At 39.9% G+C, this 12665-nt stretch overlaps 1 protein-coding gene across 9 annotated transcripts in view; it reads right to left on the reverse strand.

Annotated features, from left to right (window-relative positions):
• Nucleotides 1–12665, reverse strand: part of NUP214 (nucleoporin 214) — a 90342-nt gene that overhangs the window by 24572 nt on the left and 53105 nt on the right. For 6 of the 9 annotated variants that reach the window (XM_045563721.1, XM_045563718.1, XM_045563719.1 and 3 more), the window contains 4 exons: nucleotides 10794–10884; nucleotides 8115–8176; nucleotides 3281–5119; nucleotides 1404–1474 (listed from right to left, as the gene is read on the reverse strand). In XM_045563721.1, coding sequence (XP_045419677.1) covers nucleotides 1404–1474; nucleotides 3281–5119; nucleotides 8115–8176; nucleotides 10794–10884 — 2063 coding nt within the window. The remainder of the gene's footprint in view (nucleotides 1–1403; nucleotides 1475–3280; nucleotides 5120–8114; nucleotides 8177–10793; nucleotides 10885–12665) is intronic. The other 3 variants (XM_045563723.1, XM_045563722.1, XM_045563725.1) reach the window with 1 other exon arrangement.

Below are 12665 nucleotides of genomic sequence, written 5' to 3' on the forward strand. Positions count from 1 at the left end.
TGACTAATTTAGGTGTGGGAATCAATGTTTTTAAAAATTGTAAGAATAATCTGAGGCCTAAAGTTCCTTTTATTCAGAGGGAGTCTGTGCGCTGCTTCTGTCGCACATGGAGGCACCACCATGCTAGAACCACGTCAGGCCACACTCACGGGCTGAGACCTGGGAATCTGGAGTTCCAGCTTACGGTGAGGAAGGTCTCTACTTTGTCCATATCTTAGTGATTTTTGTCCCTTTATCCTTGGGGTTTTTAAATAGAAAATTCAAATTTTCTTTGATTAGTAAATGCTGTCAGGGTGAAGGTAGCTTCTGTGCACTACTTTACTTTTCTAGGCTCCCATTTTCCTTTTAATTTGGTTTGGCAAAATGCCTTGTCAGCTTACCAGTGCTTTTAAAAACATGGTTTCTATGTTGTATCTACCATTTTTGGCAGTTTTCAGTAGAGAACTCGGTTTGAATAACCTAGTCCTACATTACAAGAAACTGGAAATCAGAGGTATTATTTTTCTCTCTTTTAAGAAAGACAACTGACTAGGGTGGAGTCCATCTTCAAACAAAAATGGAGATAAAGAAAATCTCCTACTGAAGATGTGTAAGAATCATAAATTATCCCTGGCACTTTATTAACTGCTAGACTAATACTATTTCCACCTTTGGAAAGTCACAACCATTTCCAATACATGAGAGAATTCTTTCTTTAGAAGGGCTCCATAGGAGGTTAGTATGATCTCAAAGCATCTGGTATGTGATGATACAGTCAATGGAACCTCTCTGGGCCTTCAGTGTCCTCATCTCTCAAATGGGGATAATAACAGCACCTACCTTACAGAGGTGCTGTGAGGATCATGTGAATTAATTTGTATTAAGCACTTCATGCTATGCCTGGTACACAGATAACTGCAAAGCTATACAAAGTAGAGCAGTTCAGTTCACCAAGAGGAGTCACTGGACTACATATAGCTTAGCACAGGCGCTGCACATGGTCTGTTACATATTCTTCTTCTTCCACTTTATTTTTTTTAAACCATTAAAAATATAAAAATCATTCTTAGCTCAAGAATTAAAAAAAACAAAAAACAAAAAAACAAGGCTGAGGGGAATATTTAGCCCATGGACTGTAGTTGCCAACCCTTGGCCTAACAGAACAGGCCACCTGATAGAAATCAGGCAATGTGCTTTTAAAGTACTTTCCCAGAGGACTATCAAATAAGGATCAAAATTCTAGTGATTCTCTCTTATCAGAGTTGACACTTCTGCATCGCCAAGCAGCTGAACAGAGTGTAGCCTCAGAACCACAGATGGCTGTTTGCTAGGTTTGGAGATATAACATGGATGATTATATTACAGTGGTGAAAACTGGATGGGTTTGATATGCGGGACATGAATATAGACAAACACATATTTACCTGGCCAAAGACTGTTCCACCAGTACTGGCTGCTTGACCAAACACAGAAGCAGTATTACTAGACCCAAAACCTATAAAATACAAAGAAAACAAAAGCTCAATTTGGATAAGTCTTTTTTACAACATCAAAATGTTGGTTTTTTTTTTTCTTAATGGTATTTAGGTATGCTGAGATAGCCCACAAATCAACTTACGAATAAAATCTGTTTCCCCATCTAGAAAATGGAGAAAATTCTGAGTAAATACTTTAAGACCTTTTTTCACTGCTAACATTTTATAATAGTATAAATTCCAAAGTCCCAAGGAAAGAATCCTTCTCTCCTACTAAATCCCAGGTAACAGGGCTATAAGACAGTACACTTTCAGAGTGACTTTTCCCCAGACTTTTTGCCACCAGGAATTCTCTCCAATGACTGACTCACTATTGTGACTATTTCTATTCCCCAGTTTCTTATGAATCTCAAATGAAAGATTCTTTCAAGTAGTTTACCTTTCTTCCAGATGGCATAACATGGTTGAGGTGCTGGGCTGAACAAGGCCTGGGAAAATCAGGCAGAACTATACATATTATAATATTATAACAGAAGAACACTAGACAAGAAGTAAGCAGGCAGGAGCTCCATTCTCATTTCTGTCACCAGTTAGGTAGGTGGGCTTGAGCAAATCTCAATTCCTCAACCAGGGCTGCACTACACAGCTCAGGTACCTTTCTACACAGTTATTAAATGAAAGAACATTTCTTTAGGGGTTCCGAATAGTTTGGTCATGCCTGTACATGAGGTACTCTCAAGTTCTGACTGCAGAACAAATGATGCAGTAGAGGTGGAGACCGTGTTAAATATCCTACTGTCCTTTAAGACTCACAGGGCCTCCTCCCTGCCTGCTCTCTGGACCGAGTCAATACACTGCCCGTCATTCGGAGAGGCCAACTGGCCTCTGCACAGGGCATCAGGTGGATATCAAAACTGTGTCTATCTTTTCACCACAGTGTCTGTGTAGGTGAACAGGAAGGAAGGAAGGAAGACATTCCTTTTCTGATAAATTATGAGCCATTTTAAATAAATTATCATTGAAGAAATGAGCCTGCAGTTACTACTAATCTTGCTCACCAGAAATCATTGATCCTTGTTTTCCGCCCCCAGAGCCTAACTGGGAAAGAATTGCCTTTCATAAGATAGCCATTGGAAAGCAAATCTTAGAAAAGATTTTCAAATTGTCCCATCTATTATTAGAAATGAAAGCAGTGCTAAAATGGGACATACAATAGTTAAGGATTAAGTTTCAACTGTCAAACATAGTAAAATTTTAAAAATTTTGAAAAAAATCACAACATCGAAAATAGGGAAAAAACCCAAGTCCTCAAATGCCAGTATCCACTATTCCAGTAAGAAAGGTGGTGTCAGAGGAAACAGAAAATATTGGCAGGGCAGTGAACTACCCTTAGGACACTTGCATTCTTCTTTTGACCCCAATATCAGCGCTATCTGACATTGGATCAGTCTCCTTGAGGCTTGAAACTTTGGACATAATTACCTCTAAAGCATCTTGCAAGTCGAACAGTTCTTATTTATGAGAAATTAAATTACTTGCCATGACCTTAAACTAAAGATCCTTGCTTTTTCCCCATGAAATTGGCACTCTGGTGGCTAGCAGAGCGGACAACTTGCTAAGAAGCATAACTGGAACTGCACTGAGCTAGAATTGATCCAGCCAATTAGGCCAAAGAAATTCTTGAGACCACATGTGCTCCAAGCTCCCTTACAGGTTATTTTTTGTTTTTCCCTTTCCTTCTTTTAATTACAAAAGTAATGCAGGTTTGTTGCAAATGTTTTAAACAACACAGAGGGAACAAGTAAAAAGTTTCCATAAATTCTTACCTGAAGCTTGACAAAAGCTAAACCCAGAGGATGCTGCTGTGGTGGTGGTGGCCGAGGCACCACCAAACACTGAGCCTCCCTGCCCAAAGCCGGGACTCTGACCAAAAGCAGGAGGGTTGCTTTGGCCAAACAGCCCCCCTCCTGCGTTGGCAGAAGACTGTCCAAATGAGAAGGAACCAGAGCTACTGGTACTTGAAGAGGCACCGAAGACATTCCCACTGGTGGATGTGGGGGTGGAGGAAACGGACTGACCGAAGACAGGCACGGAACTGAACCCAGGCTGACTGAAGGAGAAGCCACCTGCAGGGCTGCTTGTTGACTGCCCGAAGGCTGGGGCCTGCCCAAATGTCGTCTGTCCAAAGACCCCTGGGGCTGAGGCGCCGAAAGCTGGACTGCCAAACCCCGAGCTGCTGACCTGTGGCGTGGCGGTTCCTGTGCTGGCTACGCTGCCTGTCTGCTGCCCAAACACGCTTGGTGCGGTGCTGGCTGACACCTGCCCAAACACAGGGGTGGCAGAGGGGGCAGTGGCTGTGTTGTTGGTGAGCTGGCTGAAAGCTGAGCTAGAACTGGCAGCAGGTGGCTGAGTAAAGACCGATGAGCCAGAAGTGACAGTCCCAAACACTGCTGCCTCTGTAGTTGGGCCGGGAGCAATACTGGAAGCAGTGCTGGAGCTTGTGGGGGCATTGGATGTTTCGATGGTCACAGGGCCTGCACTTGAGACGGCAGCTGCTGTGACAGCAGTCTGTCCAGACACTGAGAAGGTGGAAGCAGAAGATACTGCCTCTGTCCTGACATCAGGGGCCCCAGTAGCTGCTGGAGTGGCCTCTGCAGGAGGTGCTATGAGACTGGTACTAGATGCTGCAGTGCCCGGATTGCTGACTAAAGGCTGGGAAAGAACAGGTTCTTTTTTAAGAGAGTCCGAAGTTTGCAGAGGAGCCTGGGGAGGCTGAGCTGACGGCTGATGCCCTAGAAGAGAGGTTGTTGATGCTGAGCCCTCACTGTTGCCTGGCTTCTCAGGCAAAGCCGATGATGCAGCTGCCTCTGTGCTTTTACCAGAGGACACAGGCAGGGATGGAGTAGATGCTGGACTCAGGAGGCTACCGAACGACAACGTGGGGAATGGTGTTGGAAGGGAAGTGGAACTGGCAGTTGTAGTTGACGGTGGGGCAGATGGGGGCACTATGCTACTGGTCTGCTGGCTTCCAAATGAAAAACTAGACTTGCCACCACTTAGAGATGTCCCACCAAAACTGATTATCCCCCCAGAGGGCCCCGCACTGGTGAGTGGCAGACTGCCAAACACACTAGTCGAGGAACTGCCGGTGCTTGTGTTTGAGACTGCTGGTGGTGCCACCGTGGTGGTGGTGACAGAAGAAGTCACAGGGGGTTCCACATGCTTCCCTAATGCTGGAGGGCCAGTAAAACTAAACCCTGAGGGCATGTTTGATGTCTTGGTGGGCTGGGCACTAGTTAGGCTTGTGGACGAAGTCTTACTAGCTGGCTTTGTAGAATCATCTGCTTGGCCAACCCGCAGTCCTGAGAAACTTCCTAGAGTCTCTCCAGCCAAAGAACTTGGAAACAGAAGCTCTCCCAATTTGGATGGTGGAGTTTCCAGCTTGCTAGAGGCGGTGGAAAGAGCAATTCCAGAAGGTGCCGCAGGTCTGCTGCTAGATGGAACAGCCTCTCCTGGAGAGGCAACGGCAGCTCCTGTGAGGCTGGATGCCGGCGTGACTCCTGAGGTGGGGGAGCTCTCAGGAATGGTCTCATAAAAAGGTTTGCTTCCCCCACCAAATGAGAATGTGTCGAGCTGGTTTGACTCTTTAGTGGATGTTGTTGCCCCTAGTAAGAAAAAGAAATTAGGAGATGGGTTGGACTTAGCAAAACAGGACCTATCACAGTTCCACTGACTGGATTTCTAAGCCACAGCTCTCTCCTCTGAAGAGTGGGGGCAGCCTGCTGTAGCAGAAGCTTTCTTTGGAGAGGACAGAATGAATGCTTCTCCATAGGAATGTTAGCTCTAAGTCATCTCACAGAAGTAAAAGGGAACAAATATTCTTTTTATGACCATTAAATCACAACAAATACATGACATCTAGAATACATGAAATTAATGTATTATCCCAAAAGAGAAATAAAAAGGCCTCTTCCTTTATATTCCAATGACTATCTGTGTGCTTTCTTCAGTAACATCCTCAGCACGGTGCTGGCCAACAGACCTCCTGATAGACTAGGATTTGATTCAAAATGGAAGTTCTTCTTTTTTTTTTGGCAAATAAAGTGTTAATCCACAGATAATCATTTTTACATACAATTAATGGCTACTTGCTAAATGCTCTACTAAGTAGGCTATTTTACAGAGGCAGCATAGTTTAGTGGTCAAGAATATAAACTCTGGAACTAGCATTTTTGCCACTTGATGGCTGTGCAACTCCAGAAAGGTTACTTTACCTCTCTGGGCCTCAACTTCCCCATTTGGAAAAGCTAGATAATTATAATGCCTACCCTCATAGAGCTGTTACAAAGATCAAATGACATACAGGTAAAGCACTCACAAAAAGGCCTTGTCAAACAACAGTGGTCAGTAAATAAGAGTAACAAAAATATGATATTCATAAGCTAAAATTAGTCTATTGCAAGTGTCTACTGACATTTCTAACTTCATATTGTTTTAAGAAATCTGGCTATCACATACTCTTGGGAACACTGCAAAGCCCCTACTACCTATAATCTCCAGAAAGCACTCTTTTTACTGCTTGTGTTGTAGAGCTGTTTATGGTTCGGGATTGTTGTCTATTCTCATATTAATTATAATGTTTACATATAATTATGATTGTTTTTTATTCCCATTTTATTTTCCTTATGATTTTTGACAATTATTTTGTTCCTCTCCAAACACTGAGTTCTCTTTTCTCTAGAAAGTAAGAATGGAAAGGAGGTGGGCCCTGAGGGTTATTCTGCCACATCTAACTTGGCAAAGGATAAAAAAAAAAGTTTTAAGAATTACTGTTCAAGAGAGAAAGGAATGAAGTCACCAACCCTTTATATGCCACATTCAGACCAGGTGTAGGAAGTCTGCTATGCTTCCAGCTCCCTAAGCTCCCTCTAGACGTCAGGAAATCCTGTTTCCACTGAGAAAATTCTACCACATGGGTAGGCATGTAGAAAGCATTCAAAAATATTTGTTGAGTGAATAAATGATAGATGATCACTGTTTTATTTATAATACGAAAAACATGGAAATAACTGAAATGTCCAATAGGTGAATGGTTAAAAAAATTACGGTATATCTGCAAGACAGAATTATGGAACCATTAAAAATTACATTTATAAGATTCTCCATAATATTAGAAAATTCATAAGAGATTGTGTTAATGAAAAAAAAGTAGAAGACAAAATCTCCAGAAGTAAATATAATAGAACTGCAATAGTTATTATCAAGGGGTACAATATGGGATTCTAAACTCCTTTATGCTTTTTAATATCTTCATATTTTGCTCAAAAAGAACACTGGGGTGAGTGTGGTGGCTCATGGCTATAATTCTAGCACTTTGGAAGGCTGAGGCAGGAGGATAGCTTGAAGTCAGGAGTTTGAGACCAGCCTGGGCAACACAGTGAGACCCTGTTTCTACAAAAAATAAAAAAATTAGCCAGGTATGGTGGTGTATGCCTATAGTCCCAGCGATTCAGGAGGCTGGGGCAGGAGGATCACTTGCGACTAGGAGTCTGAAGTTGCAGTGAGCTATGACGACACCATTGCACTCCAACCTGGGCAACAGAACAAGACCCTGTCTCAAAAACCAAAACAAGGCTGGGCATAGTGGCTCATGCCTATAATCCTAGCACTCTGGGAGGCTGAGGCGGGAGGATCGTTTGAGCTCAGGAGTTTGAGACCAGCCTGAGCAAGAGCGAGACCCTGTCTCTACTAAAAAAAAAAAAAAAAAAGAAAAGAAAGAAATTAGCTGGACAACTAAAAAAATATATACATAAAAAATTAGCTGGGCATGGTGGCGCATGCCTATAGTCTCCAGTCACTCAGGAGGCTAAGGCAGGAGGATTGCTTGAGCCCAGGAGTTTGAGGTTGCTGTGAGCTAGGCTGACGCCATGGCACTCTAGCCCGGGCAACAGAGTGAGAATGTGTCTAAAAAAAAGAAAAAAAAAAAAAAAAAAACTAAACAAAAAAGCACAATACCTCACTTTTCTAATTAAAACTTACTTTTTAAAATAAAAGAAAAATAAATCTAATAACTTAAACTGATAACTGGAAGGCACTTAACCAATAGATTTGGTTTCTTTATAGGTCTTCAAATTCTTTTAAACATTAAAAACATGCTAACTGATGGATTTGTAACTACATGCATGGGACCAGTGTGTTTGCAGATATGTTACCAAGGAAAAACAATGAATTTGGTCTTTTATTTCTACAGTATTATGTCTATCTCACCCTACAGAATCACCCAACAAACTGATAAAATTTTAATTATAGATGGAAAACGTAGAGAAAAAAATTTTAATTCACATGTTAACATTTAAATATTAAATGTTGATTTCAGCCTTGATTATAACAGAAGCAAATCCCTTGTTCTTAATCATGAAAACAGACTGAAATCTTTCAGATCAGTTCCTTAAACTGAGCCTATTTCTTTTTTTTTTTTATTTCAGCATATTATGGGGGTTATTGAGCCTACTTCTAATGCACATTATCAACACCAAACTTTACTGCAGATACTGTAAACAAGACTGAGGAGCAAGTAAAACGTCAACATGTCTGTATAAATATAACCTGCACTTGTTTAGGAAAAACACATTAAGTAATGCTATACAACAGAGACTGTACCTTGTGTGGTAGTGAAACTGGAAGACGGTGTTGGTGTGATTATCCCAAAATTAAAGCCAGTCCTAATGAGTGGAAAAAGAGAAGTTAAAAAGGAACAAATGTAAAGTGCAACATTGGCTTTTATAATATTCCATTTTATAATGCACTCATACAAACTACTGTCAAGGAATTTAAAATCTAGAAGATAAACAATAGACTTAAAGTATATATCTCAGAAGCAGTAAAGCTACTCCAAGATCTCCAAGCAGTTGTGGGCGAGGTAAGACGAGAGTAGCAGTTGAAAAGTCTTGGAGGGATGGTTGGGCTTTCCATGGTAGAGGTTTGGGTGGGGACTTATTCCAAGCAAAGCAAAGTTGCAGTAGTAAAAATGTACGAGGACCATGCAGGTGGGAACAGTGGCCAGAGCAGATGGCCTGCAGAGTGAAGGTAAGGCAGCTCTGGCAAGACAGAGGCAACTAAATTAGGGAGAGCCTCTCGCAACCCAGCCCAAGATCAAGGAGCACGTTGGACAGCCCTGCACTGCTAGGGCAGATGATGAATAGAATAAAATAGAAGCCCCTGTCCCTGTCATTTTGACAGAGCTCTGAATTCTGGGCTGGGAAAATATGGTCCAAAAACTTTCTGACTCCTTCTGTATCATCTCCTCTCTTCTTTCTGTACATTTTCTTTATACTGTAAGTAATGACACCATAGCCAAAGAAGAAAACTCAGGACAAGTATGAACCAGAATAGAGCATTCACTGTGATAAAAGCTCACATAGCAGATTTTAAACTAAATAGAGTTTTAAAATGTAAGAAACCAAGCACATCAAATGTAGTAAATAATGTAAGAATTTAGATTATTTTTTATCCATCATTACCTTCCTCAAATGGACAAAGACCACCTGGAAGATGTGCTAAACATTTTATCATATTAAACACACACACACACACACACACACACACACACACATCAAATGTAGTAAATAATGTAAGAATTTAGATTATTTTTTATCCATCATTACCTTCCTCAAATGGACAAAGACCACCTGGAAGATGTGCTAAACATTTTATCATATTAAACACACACACACACACACACACACACACACACACACACACACACACACACACACACACACACACACACCCTTTATTAGTAGGTCTCAACCTCGGTGAAGAAATTTTACCTATCGAGTTGACTGATGAAGGGCTATTAAAAAATAATAATAAATAAATAGAAGAAATTTTACCTAATAGAGGCAAGCCATTGACTCAATAACCTAAAATTTTCCAGCTTTAAAAAAGGGAAGAAGAATATAGGATGCAACAGTTCTTGGCATTGAACTCCTCTTTAAAATTTCCTCCAAATAACCTTTGGGAAGTATAAAACATAATGATTTACAATAAAGAAAAAATACAGCCTGCCGCAGTGGCTCATGCCTGTAATCCTGGAACTCTGGGAGGCTGGGGTGGGATGACTGATTAAGGCCAGGAGTTTGAAATCAGTCCAGGCAACATAGTGAGACCACCCCCACCTTTACAAAAAATAAAAAAAATTAGCTGAGCATGGTGGCGCACCTATGGTCCCAGTTATTCAGGAGGCTGAAGCACAAGGATGGCATGAGCCCAGGAGTTTGAGGTTATAGTGAGCTAATATCACACCATAGTACCCCAGCCTGGGTGACAGAGACACTGTCTCAAAATAAATAAGTAAAATAAAATCTGTACAATTGGGAAGCAGGCAACAGAGCGAGACCCTGTCTTTAAATAAAAAAAAAAAAAAAAAGAAAGAAAAGAAAAAATACATATAACATTCCCCCTCAAACTATATTCTAAGACCCTCTTTGCTCTTAACACATTAGGCTGAAGGACAGACACTCAAGAAACATATTGACATTAGGAAAAAGAGCCTTCACTTAACATGATTTCAGTTACAAAGGCATAAACTGAAGGAGTTTAAGAGGCTTTTCTAATGGAAATGAATGCACAACACTTTAATCACAAAAAATCTTTTGACAGGTTTTGATCTCAGCTACACAGAGTCTAACTCCACTGTGCAAGAGCAATGCTGCGGCAGCTCACACAGGTTTCAGCATGAGCATCTGTAAATAACACAGAACAGGCACCCTCACTCCAAGGTTAACAAAGACTTACGCTGGAATGAGACGTAGAAGATTCTTTCATTTTTAAAATGACTCAACTTTACAAGTGTCATCACCATTATTGTTAAAAAATGAAACAGCAGATTCCTTCATATCTATATGAACCCAAAATTTCAAGCAGCTACAGTCTTTCATTACATTCTCTAAGAAGTTCAGTATATTCAACTCTCAGTAAAGCCAATTTAATTGTCACATCTAGCCTCCAAATGATGTCAGAAAGAAAATATCTTAGTGTGTCAAGCTAAACCATAGAATTTAACAGGCCCACTACCCAAAGAAAATGAGGCTTACAATAAAAAACAAATAAATATATAATAACATACGTATTAATATAAACTTGAAACACAAAGGGGAAATAGATTTACATTAGAACATTAAGTTACTGCCCCTATCATCAGATATATTACTGCAGCGATAAGAACTTTGGGTTCAGGCACATTTAAGAAGCATATAAACATATCTATGATTTTAAGATTTGGGGAAGCTATCTATAGGTTGCAAGCCATTTGCCACAAAACTTAAATTCATTACTGACCCTGATGCAGAAAATGAGAAAGGCTTGCTGAACTGCCCAGCAGCAGATGGGGCTGAAGTCACTGTTGTTTCTATCTTGGCTGTCCCTGGCCCTGAAATCACAGAAAAAGATAAGAACATTATAAAAAGTCAGTTAGAAACACTTGCAGTTTGTAACTCCCTGCAGCTCAGAGCCACAGCATTAGTTTTGTGGACCTCACGTGCATTCTGTGACAGGTCAGGTGCCAAGGGGAGTGAGCATGTTGCCTAATTTATGCTCAAGGTCTCTGAACTTGCTCTTTGGCTCTGCCAATGTTAATTCCAATCTAAGGCATGCCACACACTCCTTTCCAGAAAAGATACCAAAATAATTCTAGGGCAATTTAAACTCAAAAATTTAAAAGTATATTCTTATTGGTTTTCAGCGGTATGGAAAAATGCTTATAATGTGAGGATATGCCAAAAATATTAAAAAACTGTATATAATGTAGCTTTAAAATTAATTGAAATTAATACATGCTGAAGGAAAAAAATTCAAAAAGAAATAGGTTAATAAGCTAAATATTTCTGAGTTGTGGCTTTAAGGCTGCCTATTTACTTCTATATACATTTCTGCATTTTCTATAGAGTTTTTGGTATTTAACACATTAAGTTTTCTTTTCTTTTTTTTTTTTTAAATTACAGAGGTAATACATGATTGTTATAATATAGAGACATGGAGAAAGTTAAAAGTGCACCCCACATCTTCCCCATGTTCGATTGCACTATATTTACTAATAGTTTGAGGTATAATTTTCCATCTTTTCCCTATTGCTCTACTGTAAAAGGGGTAGGAGAATAGGAAAACTACATTTTTAAATCCCAAACCAAACCAAACTAAACCCAACAACAATAAGAAAAAAGTACTTTCTCCTTAAATGAATATAGGGTAGATGTTAATAAAGATAGGATGTTCAAATGCAGCCTTGCTTATGATCTTGAAAAATCAGAAACAACCTAAACTATCAGCAGGGTACTAGTAAAACTTAACAGGTGCAACTACTCAATGAAGTCATAGGCAGCCATTAAAATGAATTAGGCAGATGTATTAAAGCTGGAAAGATGATCAAGACATTCATTTTAATAGGGGTGGAGAAGGGAAAACAGGTTACAAAATCAGCAGATATAGGATATGCCTTTTTAAAAAACAACAACAACAACAACAATGAAGTAATCTTAAGAGATATACATGAAATTATTTTCTCTGGAACATGGAATTTATAGGGCAGCTTTCACTTTCTACATTATATATCTACGCCACAGACCTTTTTGAGCACATATAATAGTTTTATAATCAGAAACACAATGAAGGTATTGTCATTATTAATTAATTGGAAAACTACTCTATAGAGGTTTTAGAAATGCTTTTCTTAAAAAGAAACTTTTTGCAATCTCTTAAATACTATTTTTCAGAGAAGTTTTCCTACCAAAAGTTCTTTTCTAAACCTTGACTACCCAGCAAGTAAAAACAGGAGTAAACACCTAGCAATCAAAGAGAGTGATTCATGATCATCACTGAATGGTGAATTTTAGAAATTTCTTTGCAAGTCACACTACTTGCCTAAGATGTGCATTAAGCAAAGTCCCTTAGGTTTCCTTGATTAACAGTGACAAAAAACTACCCAATAAAGTCCTTGAAAAATCTTAGGATATATGATCTCTCAAAAACTTCTGGCCAGGTGCAAGTGGCTCATATCTGTAGTCCTAGCACTTTGGGAGGCCAAGGCGGCAGGATCACTTGAGTTCAGGACCAGGAGTTCAAGACCAGAATGAGCTACATAGTGAGACCCCATCTCTACAAAAATAGAATAATTAGCCAGGCATGGTGGTGTGTACCTGTAGTCCCAGCTACTCT

Source organism: Lemur catta, chromosome 10 (assembly GCF_020740605.2).
Source record: "Lemur catta isolate mLemCat1 chromosome 10, mLemCat1.pri, whole genome shotgun sequence".
NCBI classification, from domain to species: Eukaryota; Metazoa; Chordata; class Mammalia; order Primates; family Lemuridae; genus Lemur; species Lemur catta.